This window comes from Pholcus phalangioides, unplaced genomic scaffold (genome assembly GCF_987345545.1).
Source record: "Pholcus phalangioides strain wild (caught in Gottingen) unplaced genomic scaffold, Ppha-v1.0 ptg000003l_1, whole genome shotgun sequence".
Classification (NCBI taxonomy): Eukaryota; Metazoa; Arthropoda; class Arachnida; order Araneae; family Pholcidae; genus Pholcus; species Pholcus phalangioides.
The window spans coordinates 23,033,208-23,057,745 of record NW_028301596.1 but is presented as its reverse complement, the minus strand read 5'-3'; the positions used below and the strand labels follow the sequence as shown (position 1 = coordinate 23,057,745).

General features: G+C 41.0%; 1 protein-coding gene across 1 annotated transcript in view; it reads right to left on the bottom strand.

Annotated features, from left to right (window-relative positions):
• LOC149088317 (sodium/potassium/calcium exchanger 5-like) overlaps nt 1–23,728 on the bottom strand; it is a 78,068-nt gene extending 54,340 nt beyond the window's left edge. Inside the window, exon 1 of the mRNA XM_089246874.1 lies at nt 23,535–23,728. Within this exon, the coding sequence (XP_089103000.1) occupies nt 23,535–23,640 (106 nt within the window). The 5' untranslated portion in view covers nt 23,641–23,728. The remainder of the gene's footprint in view (nt 1–23,534) is intronic.
• Between the last annotated feature and the right edge of the window lie 810 nt (nt 23,729–24,538).

Sequence of the window (24,538 nt, the reverse complement as noted above, 5' to 3'; positions counted from 1 at the left end):
AGAATAATGTATTGTCGGATAATCAGCATGGATTCAGGAAGGGGAAGTCATGTGTAACTAACCTCCTTTGCTTCTATGATCACGTAACTAAGGCTTTGGGTAAGGGCAGAAATGTAGATTTTGTTTACCTCGATTTTCAGAAGGCATTCGATCGGGTCCAACATGGCAAACTCTTGAAGCGTTTACACGAGATTGGAATAGGGGGCAACTTGCTGAATTGGATAGAATCGTGGTTAAGAGATAGGTCGCAACGGGTTATGGTGAATTCTCTGGTTGGACAGTCGTCACAAGTGAAGTTCCTCAAGGAAGTGTCCTTCTTCAACCATCTCTTTTGTTCGATGTTCGGCGAATCTGAGTCACTGGAGGTCCCCAGCAGGGCCGCAACTGGGGGGGGGGGAGAGTAAGTGGTTTTGGTGCCACGGGCGCTGAACCGGAAAGGGTGCCGAATTCACCCTTTAACTGCCTTCACTACGGGCAAGGGGCGCCAAAATTCCGGCTTTCCCCGGGTTACAAAGTATCTAGTTGCGGCGCTGTCCCCGGGGATTTCATTGCACTGTCGATGCATTGTCACCATCTCGAATTGGTTCAGGGGTTGAACCCGAAGCTTGAGCACTTTTGCCAGAAAGGGCTTCTTTTGCCAGTAACTTCGTTGGTACCACGCATTTGATCGAGACATCTCCGTGCCCGTCTAACGCAAACCTCGACCAAAGCGCTCTCTTCAAGCACTTTGACCTCGACGACCATTGTTAAAAATTCGATTTTTCTCACCACCCGTCGGCTTGTAGTTATCAATTTTACAAAAAGCTTCCCGGACCGGCAGTTTTTTGTGCCACCAACTTTATTTACATTGTTGTTGACATGCCTTTTAAATCTCTATTAATAGTCCGACCAGAAAATGCACACTCAAGTATTAAAAAAATTTATTTGTTGATCAATAAAATTTATTTAGACTTTTGTACTGTGTGTGCGTGTGTGTGTGTGTGTGTAAGGGATTTTACTGCATTACACTTCTGTATACTGCACAGAAAGTAGCAATACCGACAACATTAACACAATCAGTGATAAAAAATTATGTGTTACAAAATATCGATGTTATTAAACGAATTGAGGAAAAAAAAAATCTGGAGACGAGTTTGAAAATATATTGGCGTCGATTTTGTACGAGAAATAAAAATAAAATACTATAGCGATTTCTCTCTCTCTCTCTCAAAATGTCTTGAAAATATATCGCGATAGAGAGATTTACCAGTAAAATAATATCGTTATACTGAGATGAGTTTAACATTAGAATAAAGGCATTTCCAAGCAAGATTTGAGAAAAAATATTGTAGAGACATTTATATTGTAGCGACCTCTACTTGAACTTTCACCGATTGCGGAAAAATTATGACGTCGCACTTCGCAATTTTCTGGTGCGAATATTTTGTTACCTAGCAACGCAAGTTACGATAAAAAATCGAATGTTTTTCTTCGCAGTCGGCAAGCAACCATTGTCATGTGATGTCTTTCATTTTTATGTGTCCGTACCAAATTAAACATGTATTATATAAAACCTTCTGATTGTTATTATATTTAATAATGGAGCTCAACAACCGGTCCTACAGATAGGTGCCTACACACCGGTGCCCTGCATCGGTCCCTAAACCGGGTACCAAACTGGCGACGCCGGACGTGATTTCGAACAGCGCCATGATTTCGAACAGCAAGCTTCTCAAGGTAAGCGAGTAATCGTTTCCTCCGTTCCAAATGGACAATCCGCCGAATGTCGATCGCGTCGCTATAAAGGCGCCTCCATTTTGGAGAAACAATCCAAACTTGTGGTTTATCCAACTAGAAGCACAATTCTCGATCGCAGCGATAACTGCCGATGCTACGAAGTTCAACCATACTATCGCTGGTATCGATGCCGATATTTTATCGACAGTCCAAGATTTAGTTCTAGAACCTCCCCAGCAGAATAAATACGACGCGCTGAAGACACGATTGATTCAGGTTTACGCGGAGAGCGAATCATCGAAAATCCGTACGCTACTGCAAGGTTTAGAACTGGGAGATCAAAAACCATCGCATCTGCTTGCCCGAATGCGTGAGCTTGCCGGACGTAACTTTAGTGATGGCTTGCTGAAATCGTTGTGGTTAGCGCGACTCCCCGCTAACGTCCAAGCTATACTAGCTGCTTCGAGCGAAGGGCTTCCACAACTCGCTTCAATGGCAGATAAAATCGCTGAGTTGGCCATTCCAAATATCTGTTCAGCATCCGGTCGACCTGAGAACGCAATCAGCCAATCACCGGAGCAACAAGTCGCAGCTCTGACCAAAGAGTTGAGTGAGCTGAAGGCCGCTATTCACACTTCACAGCGACAGCCTAGACCTCGATTCGACCATCGTCATCGCGAACGGTATTCTCGCTCGCGATCCCACAGCCGAGCCCAATACAAACAAGCTGAAAATGGCTTCTGCTTCTATCACACCAGTTTCGGAGCTCAGGCTAAGAAATGTCAACAGCCCTGCTCCTTCAAAACCTCACCGGGAAACTAATAAGGCAGTCGTCCACCGGCCAAGGCCACGGCTGCCAATTCGTCGACAGAGTCATACTGGCCGATCCTTCCACCAACTGGACTTTTTTGATCGACACGGGCGCTGATGTGTCAGTCGTCCCGCGAACTGTCGTCAATACCCACAAGAAACCCGAGAAGTTGATTCTTACAGCCGCCAATGGTTCCTCTATCTCAACTTACGGTACCAAACTTCTAACATTGAATTTGAACCTCCGAAGGACATTTGCTTGGCCATTCATCATAGCCGACGTAACCCAACGAATTATTGGTGTAGATTTTCTATCGCATTTCAATCTGTTAGTCGATAGCAAACATCATCGCCTCATCGATGGAACGACCTTGCTATCTGCCACTTGTTCCATTGCAAGAAATATCGCAGCTCCATCTTTTTGCTTGAACGGTATCGATCTATTATCATCGCCATATCGGGATATAGTCAAAGAGTTTCCTGATATTCTCCGTCCACACATCCAAAATAAGAAAATTAAAGAGCACAATATCAAGCACTTCATTGAGACTACAGGTCCACCAGTTTTTGCCCGACCTCGACGGCTTTCCACGGAAAAGTTGAAAGTTGCGCGAAAAGAGTTCGAGTTCATGATGCAACAAGGACTTTGTCAGCCTTCGAAGAGCAGTTGGTCTAGTCCACTCCATCTAGTGCCAAAGAAATCTGGCGACTGGAGACCGTGTGGAGACTATAGAGCACTAAACAAAATCACAGTTCCTGATCGTTACCCGATTCCTTTCCTCACAGATTGCTCGCACATTCTCCACGGAACGACAATATATTCCTCAATCGACCTGATTAGAGCGTATCAACAAATTCCAGTGCACGAGCCGGATATTCCAAAAACAGCAATTACTACGCCGTTTGGACTCTTCGAATTTCCGTATATGACCTTTGGATTACGCAATGCAGCGCAGACCTTCCAAAGATTCATGAATACGATCCTTCAAGGATTGGAATTCGTATTCTGTTATTTAGACGATATCCTGGTAGCTTCTCCAGACGAGCAAACTCATCTCCAACACTTACGTGAAGTATTCAGTCGACTTGACGAATACGGACTGTGCATAAATGTGCCAAAATGCATATTTGGCGTCCCGACCATCAAATTCTTGGGATATGAAATTAGCAAGAATGGACTCAAACCGTTATCCGCCAAAGTAGATGTCATCAAGAACTTTATGCAACCCACTTCCGCCACTTCCTTGCGCCGATTTCTGGGCATGTTGAATTTTTACCACCGGTTCATACCTAAGTGTGCGGACCTGCAGCGACCACTCACCGCTATGTTAGCAGGTCATGCGAAAAACAGCCGGAAACCACTCAATTGGACTCAACAAGCTTCACAAGCCTTCACCGATGTCAAGGAAGCGCTATGCAACGCCACTTTGCTCGTTCATCCAAAGCCAAACGCGCACATTTCTCTCGTAGCAGATGCATCGGACAATGCCATCGGTGCAGTGTTACAGCAAGAGCATGACGATGTGATCCAACCCCTCAGTTTTTTCTCTCGCACACTCTCCGAGTCTCAAGTAAAATACAGTGCGTATGACAGAGAACTTCTAGCTATTTATAGCGCAGCTAAACATTTCAAATGCCAGCTAGAAGGACGTCATTTTACCATTTATAGTGACCATCGTCCATTGATGTATGCCTTCAAACAAGACCCGAACAAAGCTTCGCCTCGACAACTACGGCAATTAAATTATATCGCAGAATTTACTACTGATATCAGGTATATTCCCGGACCAAACAATGTAGTTGCTGACACTTTGTCACGCATCGCAACTATTGCTTCTCCATCACCCATCGACTACGATGCGATTGCCGACTCTCAATGTGACGATGAATTACGTGAACTCCAACAAAGCTCATCATTGAAAATCGTCAAACTGCGTTTGCCGGACAGTAATATAACGAAGCACTTGTTTTGTGACATTTCTACGGGACACATCCGTCCTTATATTCCAGAATCACACAGAAGACAAGCTTTTGAATCACTCCATACGCTTTCTCATTCAGGTATCAAAGCTACTACCAAGTTGGTTTCTCAACGCTTCATCTGGCGCAACATCAAAAAAGATTGTCAGGCGTGGACTAGAGCATGCATTGCATGCCAACGTTCTAAAGTTCACCGACACACTCGTTCCGCTCTGGCCGAATTCAAAGTACCAAACAATAGATTTCAACACATCAATCTCGACATAGTTGGCCCATTGCCATTATGCCAAGGCTCACGGTACGTCCTAACGATAATAGACAGATATTCCAGATGGATCGAAGCCACACCTATGCCAGACCAAACTGCCGAAACAGTCGCCAAAGCCCTAATTGCGACCTGGTTTGCCAGATTTGGCATACCACAGAAGATTACCACAGACCAAGGAAGACAGTTTGAGAGTCATCTTTTCCAAACCTTAAGCAGATACCTCGGATTCCAACATCACAAGACGAACGCATATCATCCTCAGGCGAATGGACTCATCGAGAGACAACACCGATCTCTGAAAGCTGCCCTAAGATGCCGAATCCAATCCCATGCAGCTTGGGTTGACGCTCTTCCATTAGCACTACTAGGCCTGAGATCCGCAGTGAAAGAAGATTTAGGATGCTCCTCCGCCGAAATCCTTTACGGATCACCATTGCAACTGCCTGGCGAGTACTTCTCCGCAATCCCAGACATCAAACAATCCGATTTCGTCCATCAACTTCAAAAACTAATGCGTTCAATGAAACCCATGCCTACAACAACTCACGGATCTACGCCAACATATGTTCCTACATGTCTACAATCCGCATCTCATGTCTTCCTGCGTAACGATGCACCACACTCTGCCTTGCAACCAACGTATCAAGGCCCATTTCTGGTCAAAGATCGACGAGATAAATTCTTCGACATCGACTTCAACGGGACATCCAGGAGAATCTCCATCGATCGGTTGATCCCAGCTTTCTTAAGTGACCAGCATACCCAAGTGCCTTCGACGTCACCCGTCCATCCAAGTACAGTACCAGCAACTGTGACTCGTTCCGGTCGTCATGTCCACTTCCCCGACAGATACTCGACCACGACATTTCGTTGACACTAGGGGGGGAGTGTGTAGCGACCTCTACTTGAACTTTCACCGATTGCGGAAAAATTATGACGTCGCACTTCGCAATTTTCTGGTGCGAATATTTTGTTACCTAGCAACGCAAGTTACGATAAAAAATCGAATGTTTTTCTTCGCAGTCGGCAAGCAACCATTGTCATGTGATGTCTTTCATTTTTATGTGTCCGTACCAAATTAAACATGTATTATATAAAACCTTCTGATTGTTATTATATTTAATAATGGAGCTCAACAACCGGTCCTACAGATAGGTGCCTACACACCGGTGCCCTGCATCGGTCCCTAAACTGGGTGCCTAAAATATCGTAACACCGAGTATTTTTATAACGAGGTATATACATTTATATATATCAGTGTGAATAATTTTTCTAATCAGCATGTGTAATTAGATAGCATTTTAAACGATAATGCTGTTTCTGAATCATGGTACTAAATTAAGTAGCGTAATTCAGAGAATTATTATTGATTATAATGAACAACTTCATGAAGTAATAATGAGTAAATAATTTTTACTTCTACTACTTTGACTCCGTTGCTTTCGCATAACGACATGAGCCGGGTTTTCCTAGGAGTAGAACTTGCTGAAATGGTGAAAAAAAATCCTGACGAGCTGAATAAATTTTTTTATTTTGATGGTACCCCAAGAGTTATTTTTATTTTCCAGATAGTGGGCATATTCTCTTCAATTTCCCCTGCACGGAACTGATGCTTCTCAGCGCACAGAATTTCGATCATTTTTGGGGAAAGAAAATAATATCGTACAGAGGCCATTCAAGTATTACGTTAGCAGATTTTCAGCCATTTTTGACCCCCTCGTCAACAAAAGTCAGCAAAACGCTGACCCCCCCCCCCCCGTCAGCAGCTTAGAATATTTCATATCTTCAAAAAGAGGTGGTTGATGACGTAAGCAATCTTCAAAACCCCCTCCTCCCCCCCCCCCTGTCATCAGAAGTCAGCAAATCCGAAACCCCCCCCCCCCGATGCTGACGTAATACTTGAATGACCCCACAGTAAAATCCCTCTTAACGAACACCCCTCTTTTACGGCCAAATAATAATTTCCCCTTGTATAATAAAAGTATGCCTTTCAAACCTCTGATTAGCAGTCACTCCTCATATACGGACAATTTATTTTCGTCCCAACGGTGTCCGCAAAAGAAAGATTTTACTGCACTATGAAAATAATACAAATCCAGAAAATAATTTCATTCCGATTTCATATGCTCTTCGGTTAGTCACAAATGAGGGCCTGACTGACTAAATAAATATCAACTGTTAAAATTTTGAAATATTGTTGCTTATAAAATATTTACTAATATCTTACTATATTGTTTTTTTTTCATGCGGCAACTAATCGAAAACCAGTCGCTCAATTCCAACCGAATTGTTCAGTTTCGTCAATTGTTCAATTTTATTGATCAACAAATAAATTTTTTTAATACTTGGGTGCATTTTCTGGTCGGAGTATTATTAATACAGATTTAAAAGGCATGTCAACAACAATGTAAATAAAGTCGCTGGCACTTCCTTTTCATATTGCGTGAAACAAGCGAACAAATTTTCTAGTTAATGGTGTAAATAAAAGGTTACTTGTTCTTGATTTTATCTTAATATGAAGACGGTAAATAAATATGTAAAAATATGAGAATTTGATTACATTTTTGCCAGTTTTTTTGAAAATTAATTTGGTCACTATATTGTTTAAACGTAATAATTTAGAAAACTTCCCTGTGGGAGCTCGATGTGCGTGCATATAGCCTACCTCTTTCTCAGCCATTTGACGAAAATAAAAAGGATCCGAATGAATTTAAAATAATATATATATACAGTATATATATATAGCTTACAAAAAATTATTTTGTGTGCGTTTTCCCTAAACACCAAAATATCATCATAATAATAATGCACTGCTCAAAACAATTAGGGGAGCACATGGTTTTAACAAAATTACGCAAAGATGTATACCGATAGGTAACATAAAATGAATCATCCATAATTTAAAGCCTAGCAGGAAACGGAAGAAGAAAACTTCATATGCAAATCAAAGTTCATGACGTCAAAAACCAGAAAAAGGAGATAAGGGCAGAAATCGGGATGTTGCAGAAACGTCTGTTTTACTGCCGTAACTGTGAAATTCGATTGCGCAGTATTTTTTTTTTGAGACAAGGTGACTTGAGGATGTCTCAACAACGTGATTTACCGGAATCCATGGCATGGCGTGTTATAGGCAGACTGGAATCTGGGCAAACACAACGTAGTGTCGCGGACGCTGTTGGAGTCGCCAGAAGTGTTGTTGCAAGGCTGTCGAATCGATTCCAAGAAACAGGAAATGTTAGACGTCGACCAGGGCAAGGTCGGCCACGCGCCACTACAGCAACTGATGACCGGTATGTACGGTGAACAGCCCGTCGAAACAGAACAGAGAATGCTACGCAGCTGCAAAGACGGTTGCTCTTGGAAACAGGACGAAGGGTGTCCAGCCAAACAGTACGTAATCGGCTTCATGAGGGAGGGCTCTATGCACGTAGGCCAATGGTCTGCATTCCGTTGACCCCACGCCACCGTGCGGCCCGAAGAAGATGGGCTGCTGAACATCGAGATTGGGAGCAACATGATTGGAGCCAAGTGCTGTTTACAGACGAGTCCCGATTCAGTCTGGAGTGTGACACCCGACGTGTTCTGGTATGGAGGGACAGGGGCACTCGAAATAACCCCGCTTTCGTTCGTGAAAGGTCACAATACAGACGAGCTGGTTGGATGGTATGGGGTGGAATCAGCATAGGCGGACGTACGGACCTGCATATCATTCGGAATGGCACTTTGACGGCCCGAAGGTATGCAGACGAGATACTGCGACCTCGTCTGGAGCCATTGGAGATTCCTTTGTTTTCCAGGATGATAATGCCCGACCGCATAGAGCTCGTCTGGTGGAGAACATGCTTGAAGCTGAAACAATACAGCGTATGGAATGGCCGGCGTGCTCTCCTGACCTGAATCCTTATGACGACGCATTGCTGCGCGACCAAGGCCGCCTGTTACTGTCCGAGACTTTCAGATTGCACTTCTTGAGGAGTGGAACAGTATTCCCCAAAATCTGATCGATAACCTCATCGCATCCATGGCAAACAGGTGTGCAGCAGTCTTAGCTGTTCGAGGAGACCACACGCCCTATTAAAACTCATGCATCATGTCTAAACAGTACTTTTTTTTATCGCGTACATGTAACCAAATTGTTGCCCTAAATCATCTTTTCATGTTTTTTCCATATTTTCAAAGAATTAAAGCTTAATTCCAATTTTTTTTACGCCTTTTTTCTGTATTGCGCATTGATACGCGTGTACTATCCATTGTATGCCAATACGTGGCTGTCTCGCACGGGTTTCTTCACTTTTTTACTTGCTCCCCTAATTGTTTTGAGCAGTGTGATATCAACGCACAAGGAGGTTGCAAACAGTTGTGTTTTTTATTTGATAGGTGGCAGAAGGGGCTATAGCATAGGCGGAGATAGACTTGGAAGTCTGTCTGGGGGGCACGATGATGATGATGTCAATTCATCTATACATATATGTATTAGATCTGTCGAACTCACCTTTGATGCTGGGGGGGGGGGCCCATGGGCCCTAGTTTAATGATGTTTCTCAATATAATTAGGGTTACCAGATTCAAAAACTGAGGACTCCTGCGCGCACCCTTGATGCATCATTTTCCTCAATTTCTGCAACAGATGGCGCCACGTTTCTTCCAAAAAAAAAAAAAAAAGGGTTGGAAAACCCCACTACCACAATAATTTTTCCCAATTAAAACGGAACCGTTACATATATTACGGAAATTTCATAAGCCCGGTTGTTATGCAAAATCACCGGCTATTATGCACAGTTAACAACCGTTTTTGTAACTAAAAAAATTTCCACATTTATCGATAATTGAAAATTTTGTTCAAATTTCAGCCTAGGATGATGAATTCTCCAATTGTATGCATTTGTTCAAATATTTAATGCTAAAAAGATCAAAATTAGCAAATGCATATGCATTTACTTATAATCCGGGGTCTGGTTAGGCAAAGGTTATTCGAACACATCCGATAATTTTTCAGCAAAGAGAGGAGCAAATATTAATGATATAGTAGATGTTTGTGAAGTATAACTGTCTAATCTGCAAAAAGTAATACGTCGCTCCAAAAGTTGTCAAGCTTATTTAATGTTGCCGTCCATTTGTAAATTTTTTTTCCCTTCAGAATTTCAGACCAGGCGGAAAGAGGAATAGAATGATGATGGTCAAAAAGCTATACAATAGTCTTGGACTTGAAACGTCTCAACATTTTAACACACATATGTCTAGCACATTATCGGTTGGAGCAAAAAAGAAAAAAATAATAACGATCCGTCTCCTATCGCGTTTAAGCAATTGTGCCTGCCGTTTCTGGTCAGTTTTATTACTTCGCCTGGGACAAGGAGGCGGTTTTCATTCTATACCGCCAGAACTTTTTTTTTTAAATCTTTATGGAGTGGTTTTTTCCCCAGAGGAATCAGTATTGAGTGCTGTCTGTTTGCATTATGTTTTCTTTAATACTGAATGGAATAGGGAGATATCTTCCCCCCCCCCCTCCCACTTCTGTACACAGCATTTGCTGTTGGTGAGCAAACAATGGTATTCTCAAAATAGATATTGCGGTTTTCTTCTTTCAGAGCTATTTTTCCGACTGTTTTTTTTTTCCCGTGCTATCCTGGGGGAAGCTGGGCCATGGTTAAAATAGCATCTGCCCTGCTTGGAGGCAACTTGGATTCGTCTGGGGATTTCGAGGTCGTTGTTCAAAGCGTGTAAAAACTGAGAAAAAAAAACACGCGCAAACGCTCATGTCAATGAAGAGATATTTTCCATCCAGACCTCCCAAGTTCAATATTTCGGTTACAAAAATTTAAAATATCGAAAGAAAATACCTTTTATGTGCTATTTTAACCAATTTCTGTTAATTAGAAGGGTGATAACTCACAGTTTCTCGGGGAGACAATTTTGTACCCACCAAGCCATTTGTGCCCCCTTCAAAGGTCGATCCTGCGTACTCCCCTGATTAAGATGTGGTGCCCAAGCTCTCTTTCATTTTGCCCTAGGACTATGATACTGTTGAGACGGCAGTTGGGACAAACTTTTTTGGACAAATATTAAAAAATTTGCTCTCCGTAGAACAGCCTCATTATCACCAAAAGGGTTCCGCTGAACAGTCTTACAACCATCAAGGGTTCCGTGAGCAACTTTACGTTGGAAACTCCTGCTCTGCATATCTCTACGTGGAATATAGGAGGTAGAGCTTTTACGTCCAACGAACACCGAAAGCCCCTGGGAACTATGAGCATGAAGTTTTTCCCCCATCTGGATTTTACACAGGGAAATTATGTATATAATATATATCTTGGGGTGGTGTTTCTTTATCTTATTTCGCCTATGCCCCCTTCGGGCCAGTTTTTCTTCTCGTGCCCCCCCCCCCCCACATCTAGAAGCAAGGTCATATTTCTAGTTACTTACTGTATTTAGTTCATATTTAGTTTAAAATTTTATAATTAAGTTCAGTCTCTGGAATAGCTAAAGTTCAGCGAGGGATCGCTTGTGAGTGTTCTATGCTATGTAGTTCCCTCACCCCCCCATGGCCCCCACATCCTGTAGCAGGGCCCCTCGGTCAGACTTTTGACGGGCCCCTTCTGTAGCAAATTTATAACGTGAAAAAGCAAAAAAAATGATGATAATCATCCCGGGCCCTGTCAGCCCCCCCCCACAATTTTTCCGGAGCCCATTCATTATTGTTAATGAGTTGCATATTTGCATACTTTAACTCAAAAATCATTGCACCAGATGCCATTATGTATCTCCTCTATGGTCATGAGCCCCCCTCTCACGGGGCTCCCCTTAGCCAGCTTTCATGGCTCTCCTTCAATCTGATTTTTACACGTGGTCTCTTAAAATATCCCAATACTACAAGAAGGCCATATGGCCTCAGGGTAAATTAAAGTAAGGAAAGTAATATGATTAAAATGGTTTCCGCCACGATAACTGACTGACAACTCTGTCCAAAACTTTTGGGCTTAATACGAGGCTTGAAAAAGTTCCTCGATATTTCGTCTCTTGATCGGAAACTGCTATCATCGTCTCATCACTACCGAATTAATCTTACTTTATAGAAAATGAAAGATGTGTTCAGTTCATCGACGTCGAATCGCGGCGAACATAAGAGGAGTTCGAAGGTCAACCCATCACAGTCACATGCCGCAAGGAATGTCATTGATATCGCTCCCTACCTCTCTCTCTCTCCTCCCTCCTGATGGCGGCCCAATCTCGATCTAGTCCAAACATCGCTCATAAAATAAGGAAAGCAAACAAACACTCGACAGCATCGGATGTTGGGCAATAGAAAATGACACGCACCATACATACCCTTGCCCTATTCTAACGGTGCTAATGAAAAAAAGCAACATTTTTCTTTATCTAATTCCACTTCCAAGAATATTTCTCATATCCACAAATAGGTGCTTGGAAGGAATCGCACAATTAATAGCCATTCATCGTTCTCATGCTTAATTCCTGGAATTAAATTAACTGCTGATCGCGCCAACTTTGAATATTTAGAAAATGATGATTTCCTCTCTTTAATTCCTTCCCCCTCCCCCCCACTAATATCTTTTACGCAGTGGTGGCTCTTTCTTTTTAGAACTAGGCATAAAATGCAATTTACTCAAGCAGTGAAACTCAACGCGCAAGATGGGCTTTGCAACTCTTACAGATTTACTGCGTCATTAGTCTATCTTTACCCAGTGCTATACAAGGTGGATACTACCGACCTCCCAATAATTACACACGTGATTCCTTGTGAAAAACTAACATGGTAAAGTGTTTTCCTTTTTTTGATGTGACCGATAATTATGGAGTCTTTGATTTTTGTGACGTGTCAGTTTTGTAACGGTCAGTTACGCGCCATGCACTCAAAGAAAGTAAATTTCTCCCGCCAGACGCTTTTCAAAAATGAACTGAAATATTCACAATCCCATTAGAAGACAAGTAAGATCGTCTTCTTTCGTGATTGGCGCCCTTTCTCTTCGTGTAGAAAGATATTATAACCTTGTTATTACGTGTTAGCTTCGCCCCACTATATTGGCAAATTTATCACCAGATTTGTAAAATGTTAGACAAATGAGACCTGTTTTCTTAAAATCAACACTTTTTTGCCGAAAAATGTAGTAATTTTTTTTCTTCTTCACTACAAAGTCAAATTTCTTTGAGAGAAGGTGCATACGTATTTACTTCGCGATCGTTTTTTTACCTGTCACCAGTAATCAGACCACGTGCTGATCGATAAAACAAGGTAATATATTTAGAGCAAATTTCATCGAAACTATTGATCGTAAAAAGAATTTAAAAATGGTAGTTTGTGACTGGTGGAAACAGAAAAATAATAACAACGACAAACCATCAAAAAATGTTAATCGAACTAATTATTTTATGAATTGGCGTATTCAAAGCAATTAGTGGTTTCGGATTTTTTCTATTGATCGAGTCACATTTTCATACCGATTTTTTGCAATAAAGATTTTTAATTTGCTTGTGACTGCAATCGATCGCACTGAAATGTTAATAAATTTACTTTACCTTTTTACAAGAAAGATTTTTCGATGACTTCGAAATTTATTCCAGCCTTCATGATTCGCGCAGAACTTGGTCATTTTTTCAGACGAAGTTTCACTCAAGGGCATATTTATACAAAGGGAATGGTTTTACCCCAGTCCTTCTTAGCAGAGACGGACTTCAGCCCAGGCACTACTAATTATGCCGCCCCTTTGAGATAATTTTGTGTTCCGTTACTTAATTTTTTTCACAAAAAATCATGTTCTTCTCCCACCCTCTCTGAACTGTTTTCAAAAAAAAAAAAAAATGAAAGCCATCTCTTCACTGTTTGTTCTTCTAAATATGGTTATGAATATCGTTTCATCCACGCTCATAAAATAAACGATATGCTGTAAATATTTCAAACTGTATTTGATAGACTTCACCACCACCAGCGCCGTCTTAATGTATGGGCCCACCCGGGTACAGCCCGGAAGGGGGAAGCTCACAAAAATCAGACTGGTTTCAATTTTCGAAAGTAAGCATGTAAACTCTCCTGGTAGTGCCTCAAAAAAATCCCTTGGCCAGGGTGTCCATGATGCTCTTAGGACGACCATGTTCATCACGACAATTTGTAACTGTGATCGATATCATTCAACGAGGTCATTCGCCTTGTCGAATGACGCCTTTTGAAACACATTTTGCTTTTCACATCCGCTTTTTTTTGCATGGTGATTTTTAATGCATATTTTCTCATTTTTTGTACATATTTTGGAATTTTTGACTTTTTCAAGATTTCTAGTGCATATTTTGGGATTTTAAGTGCATAATTTTGGCATTTTCAGTGCATAATTTGGCATTTTCAGTGCATAATTTGTCATTTTCAGTGCATATTTTGTATTTTAAGTGCATATTTTTGCATTTTTAAGTGCTTATTTGCATATTTTTAGAGCATATTTTGCCACTTTTTTAGTGCATATTTTTAGAGCATATTTTGCCACTTTTTTAGTGCATATTTTTAGAGCATATTTTGCCACTTTTTTAGTGCATACAATCCGAGCTCTTGTAATCACTCACCGTTGAAGTGTCCCCATCTGCCTTGATTCCATAAAAAAAACTTTCATTGCAGATATGAATATTTGCCATGCATCTGAAAACGAAATCACTTGATAGTTTCCTTATTTGAGGATTATAAATACTTATTATTTTAGAAGTATTAGAAGAAAGTCATTTAATTTTGGAAAAATTTTCTTTTAGGTACGGAAAACCTGGGACAGATTTGTCCATAGCCTTCACAATGTTTTCTATTAACCCTAGGGTCCAGGGGCGCCCGTCAATTAAGGAGGGGGGTCACAAAAGGTTTGGGGAGGTTTCACAATGATTTTCTTCCCTATAAATTATTAGTTATTAACCTTCAAAAACATTTAAATCAACAGAAGTTGATTAAATAAGCTGCTAAAAGTAATTTTATGTCTTTCGATATTTAGTTTGTTACAAAAATATTTTAAATTTTTGATCGTCTTGGCGAGTGGCATAAGCTCATCACTCCCTCCCTACGTACACCTCTGATCAGCTCCATTCTAATGGGAAGTTGGCAGAAAACATATAGCAAAACTTTATTATACATAATACATTAATTCATCTGTGACATTAGCTTAGCTCTATTTTTCGACTAAAGGGTTGCACATAAACATTAAGTTTCCTCTTTCGATTAAAAAAAAACAGATAATCCGGTTGCAATTAAAGATAAAATCAGTGTTGCCATAACTAGGTTTTAGATGGCAAAAAATAGAATTATGATTTCTTGTAGCATTTCGCACGTAGACCCCTATAGCCTAAATAGTTGACTTTTGAAAGTTATTTTAAATTAAATACCATATGACAAAAAAATAGACGTGATGGCCATTTTTAAGGTCAAATCAGGAATCAACAACCAAGAATTAATTAAGCACAGCTAAATTTTTCCATGTTAGGGAAACCTTGTAGACTAGTGTAATATGAGAGGACCAATATATATGCTATGTAAAAGCAATGAGTTAATTGTTTTTTTTACTTCCTAGATCACGGAGCCCCTGAAATCTCTCCAGGGACCCCTGGTTAAAAAATTTGATAAAAATATATTTTTTTTGAAAATAAAATGCTTACGGCTCCTCCCACACGTTAGCAAAGAATCTTAAAAAATTGGGATTGATACGATCAACGGTATGGATTTGTATAAAGAACAAAACATACATATATACATAAACACTTTCATATATATATATATATATATATATATATATATATATATATATATATATATATATCCCAAAATACATGACGCTTTCCGGGTTTCCTTCCATTGCTGGGAGGATTGAAAAGTGACAAACCAATATAAGGGAATAAACTATTATATATAATAGTGACAGCCTCAAAGAAGTGACAAACCATTGTAAAGACATGTGCGTGTCTGAAACGCATTGTTAGGGAACCACGGTAACCGAAGCAAACATTCCGAAAGTGATTGTTGAGGCAGAGAGACCATTGTTGCCCGAAAATTTTTTCGCCCATTTCGGGCATTTGCCTAGCTCTGTCGAACTGTTAAAGTACAGCATATGGTTCAATCCCGATCCTTTTTGGTATATGTGCAAAATTTGGCGACGATCGTTCTAAAATTGTAGATTTGTATAAAGAACAAACATACATACATACTTTCACGTATATATATAAGACTCGCTGATACCCGGCGACGTTGCACGCCCCGTAAAAAATTAATACATGTATAGCTTATTAATTACTTCTTAATCAAAAAAATTCTGAATCAAATAAGAAAAAATTACTTTTATTTTTAAATATTTTAATTAAAAACTTCAGGCAATTGCTTGTGGATACACAATATTTTTGTTTGTCCATCTGGTGTGTTTTGTACAAATTTTTGGGATTACCAACACACGAACAGGCGACGTAAAGCTGTCCGTGTGAAAAACAGGGCTCAAGTAGGTTGATACCTGCCACTGGTAACGACTGGCCTTGCGCTTTGTTGATTGTCATGGCAAAAGCTAAACATACCGGGAACTGTAATCGCTCGAAAGTGAATGGCATTTCTTCAGTGATAATTAGGATACGTGGAATGAAGACTTCTTCTCCTTTGGCACATCCAGTTAGAATCGTTGCTTCGATGATGTAATGCAGAGTCTGATGCCATTGCAGAGTATCGGTGTCTCCAAATTTCTTAAAAGCATTATAGGTGCTCCGACCTTGAGGGTCTAATTGTGTGGTGGCACATCCAAAGAGTTCAGAAATTCTGAAGAATACAGAACTGTCTGCTCTGTGTCTGTGACACCGTCAACCGATTTGTAAGATGTGGTGTCTCCCGGAATAATTTTTAGGATTTTTTCCTTGACCTTGTTCACACTGTCATTTTTCGGTGCCACAATCGCTCTCTCACAAAGCCACTCATGGTTTCGGTGATTTTGTTGAATGTTTGGGAAGACTTTGTCTGCAAGTTCTTGAACTGAGTTTAACAACTGGTAAAATCCATTTGGGAACGTAATGAGTCTAGTGCTTGGGTCTCTACAGGAATTCTTCCATTGCCAAGTTTGATCAACTGATGTGAAAATGATAGCAGTGCTGAGTCATTTTTCAGTTGAACTCGTATGTTAGTGGATAATGATAATTTTTTTCAACTTCGTGCCAGAGCGTTGATGATTTGAGGCAAGCATTGAGTTCATCAGCTGGCGTTGAACAATTTTATTCTCAGTTTTGTCGTCGCAGTTGTTGTTCTCTGTTATTAGTGACGTCATACGTACAGCTTGTGCAGCGAATATTATTCAAACACCTTTTAATCATTTTTTAAATTGAAACTATACCTCTACGATGGGCGGTTGATGAGATAAAGGCCGCATCAGCACTTACAGGATACACTGTATATAGGCTAGCAGAAATACCCGGCGCTGTTCCCGGGTTTTCTTCAATTATTGGGAGGATTGGAAAAGTTACAAACCGTTATAAAGGAATCAAATGCTATAATAATAGAATTAAAGGTGTGACAAACCATTGTAAAGGCGTATACACGTCTGAAACGCATTGTTGGAAACCACGGTAACCAAAGTAAACGTTCCGAAAGTAATTGTTGAGGCCCCAAAACCATTGTTGCCCGACAGGTTTTCGCCCCTTTCGGGCATTTGCCCAGCTCTGACAAACTTTTAAAGTAGCCTACGGTTCAATCCCGGTCCTGTTTAATATATATTCAAAATCTGGCGACGATCGGCCTAAAACTGTAGATTTGTATAAAGAACAGACATATATACATACATACATACAGACAGACAGCATTAAATTGCCCTTCTAGAGAGCGTTTTGGGTGTGCGTTTTTCTCTATTCGATTTTGACAATTTTCTTTCTTTCAAAACAAGAACAACTCTGGTCTATCGCGATGGGCAATTAATTAAATTCAGTAACGATCGAGTTGTGCTGGAAGTGTGAGTGTGTGTACCTAATAGTCTGAGTATTGTGCGTGAATTTTTTGTGCTGCCACCTATATATTTTGACAATTATTGTATGCCGAGATGTCAGCTTCTGGCAGTTGTGTATCTGCCGAAAGCCATCTAGAATGCCTTGATCATTGTTGGCTTATTTCTTGGAAGTGGGTTTCTTGATGTCAAGAGCAGTGGCAACCCTGGGGGTGCAGGAGAGCATTTTTCGGGGATGCGAGAGGTTTTTTGGGAGGGCACGGCAGAGCATTTTTGAGAGTGCGCGAGAGAACATTTTGGGGGTGCGAGAGCATTTTCGAGGGGTGCGAGAGAGCATTTTGCTGTGGTGAGCGATAGAGAATTTTAGGGGGTCAAGACATCGTCTTTGGAGGTGCGAAAGAGTGTCTTGGGGAGGGGGGAGGGAAAGTGAGTGCACATTTTTGGGGTGCGAGAGAGAATTTTTCGGAAAGAGAGAGAGAGAGATCAATTTTGGGGGTGCGCAAGAGGACATTTCTGGGAGTACGTGAGAGAGCATTTCTGGGGGTGTGAGAAAGCATCTTCGGGGGTGAGAGAGTGCATTTTCGAGGTTGCAAGAGACATTTTTCGGGGGTGCCATAGAACATTTTTGAGGGGTGCGGAAGAGAATTTTTGGGTGTGTGAGAGGGCATTTTTCGGGAAGCGAGAGAGCAAATTCGGGGTTGCGAGAGAGCATTTTTTGGTGAATGAAATTTGTATACATCCTGCAAAAATAGAACACAACTTCTATCTGCTATATGCATTTTTAAATTCCTTTGGAAAGGTTTTTTTTTCGGTTAGTTCTAAATTCATTGTTTGAAATCCCAATTCTATTAACGATGATAATTCAATTAATGTATAATCTTATTGAAACCACTCGCTGGGCATTTTGCCTGTTGCTTTCTTGTATTTGTATAAGAAGCCTGTGCATTTATTCAAATGTAATCTCAAAATTCTGATTCAGAACAATTGTGAGGTGCTAAGTTGGGATCGTTTCCAAAACTAGCGAAGACAGTTTTGCAAACATATCCACTGTTCGCATCTCCACCTACCTTTGTAAAATGGATGTTTTTTATCACTTTTTTGCTGATTAAAAAAAGCAAGCAATCGCTTGCATTCTTATATGATGTATGGGTTATTGATTTGTGGTAGCTTTTGCAAAAAGAACTAAATTTTTTTAAATATTACGAAAAATTAAGAGTGTGAATTAGTCACTAGAAACTGACAAGTAATTTTAATTTTATTGCTTGCTATAATTTTCCCGTGTATATTTTTTGGAATAAATTAATTTTTCAATTATCTTTCAAGTTTAGAATTTTTGTAACAATTAATTGGGGGATAATAAATGTAATCAGTAGCAAAAACAGAAAATTTTAACACATCGACAACCCATTTTCGAAGAGGATGTGGGAAGGTGAATCTCGAGTTTGCACTCGAAGGTTAAGAAACTTTGGTCAAGAGGTTACGGGGGGGGGGGGGTGGCATGCTGTCTCCCCAAAAGGGAAAATTTTAACGAAGGGTTTTTTTGAGTTTGCAGAGAGGAGTTTGAACTAGTAAAGCTAAGATAACTAGTAAAGTTAAGTCAGTGAGCATGATGGCGAGACATGAACCAGATTATGGATAAGGACAAGATAAGAGATGTGTGGCTTGATGTTGACCCCATGTTATAATTTATTTTGCTTCCATTTAATTCATAAAATGTTTAAATATTTTAATAAAACTATAGTCATTCTCATTCGCCTTTGTATTGTTTCATAACTGCAGTGTACTTCCTAAATAATTAACGTAATTGAAAGGGGGCAAACAGGTACCCAACATGATGTTCTGAAGTATGACGTGACCACAATCAGTTTTAGAGTGCTTTTCACTCTAAAAAGAACATTGGTGGAGAAAGGGATGGTATTTTTCTTAACAACATAAAACCAAGGCCGGACTTGAGTAGGTGCGAAGTGTGTGTGTGGCCGCAAAGTGTCCTTAAATTTTAGGGACCGCAAAACGAGATAAAAATACTGTAATTACATTTCGACTTAATTCTTGACTTTAATTCTAACAAAGCATAATAGCTTAAAACCCTGTCCAAGACAGCGAACCCTTAATACCCCCCCTATGAGTCCACCCCCGTTACAGCCAAGTGGGGTGTTGAAGATCAGTGGCGTCGGAGCCGGGGGTGCTGTGGGTGCTCGAGCACCCACGAGAATTTGTAAAACAGGTCCGAGCACCCACAGAATTGATTCAGAAATCGAAATTTCCTATATGGAACTCAAGACGAGCACCCACAGGTTCGAAACACTTCCGACGCCCCTGTTGAAGATAGATCTAGTGTCCCGGGCGCGTAATTACAATCCCTACATTCTTAGCAACAACACAAGAGGCATTAGCACGCCGGTGATTGGTTGCTACGAGCAAGAAAGGTAATAAAACGCCGCGAGAGACAGAGCTTTTGACGAAACTGAATTTCGATGTTCATTAACGAAATATGAAAGCATATTTTAGTGTATCAGCAAATGATAGCAAAGTTGTAAGGGAGAGGAAAAAAAATCTCGGATGGGTTTGAGAGGGGGAATTGAACTAACACCTCCTCACCTCCTATAACTACAGCTCTAGCTACAATTTTGCTGTAGATGGCGTTGATTGAACACTTACCCTTCGGTACGTGTGTCCTGTACTCTAGGTTGCGAAAGATAAAATACACTGCTCAAAACAATTAGGAGAGCACATGGTTTTAACAAAATTACGCAAAGATAAGTAACATAAAATGAATCATCCATAATTTAAAGCCTAGCAGGAAACGGAAGAAGGAAACTTCATATGCAAATCAAAGTTCATGACGTCAAAAACCAGAAAAAGGAGATAAGGGCAGAAATCGGGATGTTGCAGAAACGCCTGTTTTATTGCCGTAACTGTGAAATTCGATTGCGCAGTATTTTTTTTTTGAGACAAGGTGACTTGAGGATGTCTCAACAACGTGATTTACCGGAATCCATGGCATGGCGTGTTATAGGCAGACTGGAATCCGGGCAAACACAACGTAGTGTCGCGGACGCTGTTGGAGTCGCCAGAACTGTTGTGCAAGGCTGTGGAATCGATTCCAAGAAACAGGAAATGTTAGACGTCGACCAGGGCAACGTCGGCCACGCGCCACTACAGCAACTGATGACCGGTATATACGGTTAACAGCCCGTCGAAACAGAACAGAGAATGCTACGCAGCTGCAAAGACGGTTACTCTTGGCAACAGGACGAAGGATGTCCAGCCAAACAGTACGTAATCGGCTTCATGAGGGAGGGCTCTATGCACGTAGGCCAATGGTCTGCATTCCGTTGACCCCACGCCACCGTGCGGCCCGAAGAAGATGGGCTGCTGAACATCGAGATTGGGAGCAACATGATTGGAGCCAAGTGCTGTTTACAGACGAGTCCCGATTCAGTCTGGAGTGTGACACCCGACGTGTTCTAGTATGGAGGGACAGGGGCACTCGAAATAACGCCGCATTCGTCGTTCGTGAAAGGTCACAATACAGACGAGCTGGTTGGATGGTATGGGGTGGAATCAGCATAGGCGGACGTACGGACCTGCATATCATTCGGAATGGCACTTTGACGGCCCGAAGGTATGCAGACGAGATACTGCGACCTCGTCTGGAGCCATTGGAGATTCCTTTGTTTTCCAGGATGATAATGCCCGACCGCATAGAGCTCGTCTGGTGGAGAACATGCTTGAAGCTGAAACAATACAGCGTATGGAATGGCCGGCGTGCTCTCCTGACCTGAATCCTTATGACGACGCATTGCTGCGCGACCAAGGCCGCCTGTTACTGTCCGAGACTTTCAGATTGCACTTCTTGAGGAGTGGAACAGTATTCCCCAAAATCTGATCGATAACCTCATCGCATCCATGGCAAACAGGTGTGCAGCAGTCTTAGCTGTTCGAGGAGACCACACGCCCTATTAAAACTCATGCATCATGTCTAAACAGTACTTTTTTTTATCGCGTACATGTAACCAAATTGTTGCCCTAAATCATCTTTTCATGTTTTTTCCATATTTTCAAAGAATTAAAGCTTAATTCCAATTTTTTTTACGTCTTTTTTCTGTATTGCGCATTGATACGCGTGTACTATCCATTGTATGCCAATACGTGGCTGTCTCGCACGGTTTTCTTCACTTTTTTGCTTGCTCCCCTAATTGTTTTGAGCAGTGTACATTTCTCGTCAATCATCGGGTTTTTTTTTTGGTTTTTTTTGGTGGTGGGGATTCTCTCGCGATCATCTCCAGTTCATCCCACATTGGGCTAAACCAAAGATTCTTAACCTATGGCTCACAACCAAAAATCAACAACAAGATCAGCTTCGGAACCCGTGTGGGACTGTGTTTTTCGAAATTAGTGAAACTATGACGCAATAAGTGCATTTCTAACAGGGTTGTCAGAGGATTTGCATGACCCTATCTCGGAAAATCTCGCGACTCAGGTTTGGGTCGTGACCCATAACTCAAGAACCGCTGGCTCTTTAGTAAGAGCCGTCCGAAGATCCTCATTGGCCTCCGTGCAAAATGATTTTTTTGAGCCTCTCCCCCGACCTGACTAGAAATGCCTGCTTACCAATTTACATAATCAGTCACGAAAATCTTAAGGGGGACCCAAAGAGTCACACACCCCTTGAAGCATGCAAATATTGACTTTTTTTGTTAGCCAATCGAAAACTTTGGCTTTTACTGGATTACATACTAAAAACCTCATGCAAAAATTCCACTTGGAACGCGAGTCATATTTAAAAATAAAAATGTAAACAAGGATTTTTTTTATTGTGTGGTGAAGGTTTTATATTTTTTGTGATTTTCTCAAAACCGCAATTTTCAACCACGCGCGAATGATGACTCATAAAATAATCACCCGATTTAAAAAATGACAATTTTATTCGCATTGATGCAAAGATTAAAATGAACTAAAATAATTCAGATTCATACGCAAATGTGTTTGATTTATAAAAAACAGTTTTTTTTTAGAATTTTCGAAAATTTAAATTTGATATTAAATTTTAAATAAGAATGAGTCACTGAAATTTAATCTTTTAGCTTATTTTATGAAAAAAAATGAACCGTTTTCTTCATTTTAATTTCAATATTTTGTGGTTACATTGATGTCCAGTGCCGTCTTAACGCATGGGCCCACCCGGGCACGGCCCGGGAGCCTCAAGAGAAGAGGTGCCTCACAAAAATGAGATCCGGTTGAAATTTTCTAGGATTTACCAGGTAGGGCTTCCGAAAAACCACTTGGCCCGGGGGTTCATGATACTCTTGAGACGGTCCTGTTGATGTCATGCCATTTTATCATGCGCGCAAACTGTTTTTAATGCTTTCTTTCTCGAGAAAATTAAGTACTAGAGATATGTAACATTTTATACTGCCATAGAATAGCATCTTTAATCAAAAATACGTGAAAAAATTCTAATAAATCAATGGTTAAGTAGTATTTTTAATGATATTTTAACTAGAGCATAGTTTTCCCCTATGTGAAAGGGTATGTGAACTCTTAACCAGATTCGATTGTCATGAGGCCCCCGGGCCGACCGGCTGGGCACATATGTTAAGACGGAACTGCTGTAAGTGAATTTTTACGACCCATCTCAGAAGAGCCCGTGCGAAGTAAGTTTGGGTCGTTACCCATAGCGCAAGAATCTAAGCATTCATACAGCTCGCTCAAATCCCCCGTCTGTAAATGGATTTGTACTAAACATCTCTCGAGAGAAAGTCCCTGGATCGCTAAGAGACCTTGGGCTAAGGTAAGAAAAAGAAATGAAATTTTACCTGAGAACAGAGTTCCTCCTAAGATTCCTTCATCGAGCAGCAACCCGCTAGAGTTGGACAACAGCTCAGTTAGCCATAAGCGGCTGCTATTGTAAGATTTCAACATACGTGGACAGAAGGATGTTGATGAAATTGAGGGAGGAGCGAAGCTGGTCCTTGTGCGTGTCTGAAAAAGAAATGAACGTATCCGAGACGAACACACACACGGGAGATCGAAAAAAAGACCCTTGTAATTATTATCTCTCCTTCAAGTGTTGGTCAAACACTTGTTTTTCGCTTTGTCGAATACCGAAAGCGAGATACGTCTCTAATCTTACACTATTCTCCTTCACCAACCCCCTATAAGTGGGTTGTAGTTGGCAGGTAAACTATAAGAAAAATTGCATACGAAAAAATTTACCATTATGCTTTTAGTGTTTCTTATCAAGCCTCAGTCCAACAAGTCGTTTTTGAAGAACTAATGGAAACAATGAGGCCACGATTCGTGGACGGGGCCTTGCTAATTTTGGTATCGGTTTCTGGTGGTGTCCCTGATGCATGACCTCCACAATCCGTCTGATAGGGCTCCATCCCGGAACGATTCTCATAATGTTTTTGTTTTTCCACATTATAAATTAACTATAGACGGGACGATGAGATGACTAGCTTGTGTTCCCCCCCCCCCATTCCCTATATACCATATTTGTATCCCTGCATTAACCGCCATGCTGTAAAGTTCGAGGGACACTAGCTTTTTTAATGTTGGGGTCTGTCTGTTCCCGGCATGTCAGAAAAGCCAGGTTATAGATAACGGTCACAGAATGCATTGAGCCAATTCAGTGGATTGATTTTTTGAATAAACTCTCGCTAATCCGGCACACATCAGACGGGGCGCGGTAGCCCGGGTCGATAAGATGCTCGCCTTAAGTACCAAAGGATGTTTAGAGGTGTCGCGAGATCGATACCCGGTTCGTCCTTGTCAGAAAACTTTCCTGACACAGGGATTCAACAGAAACGGCGACATG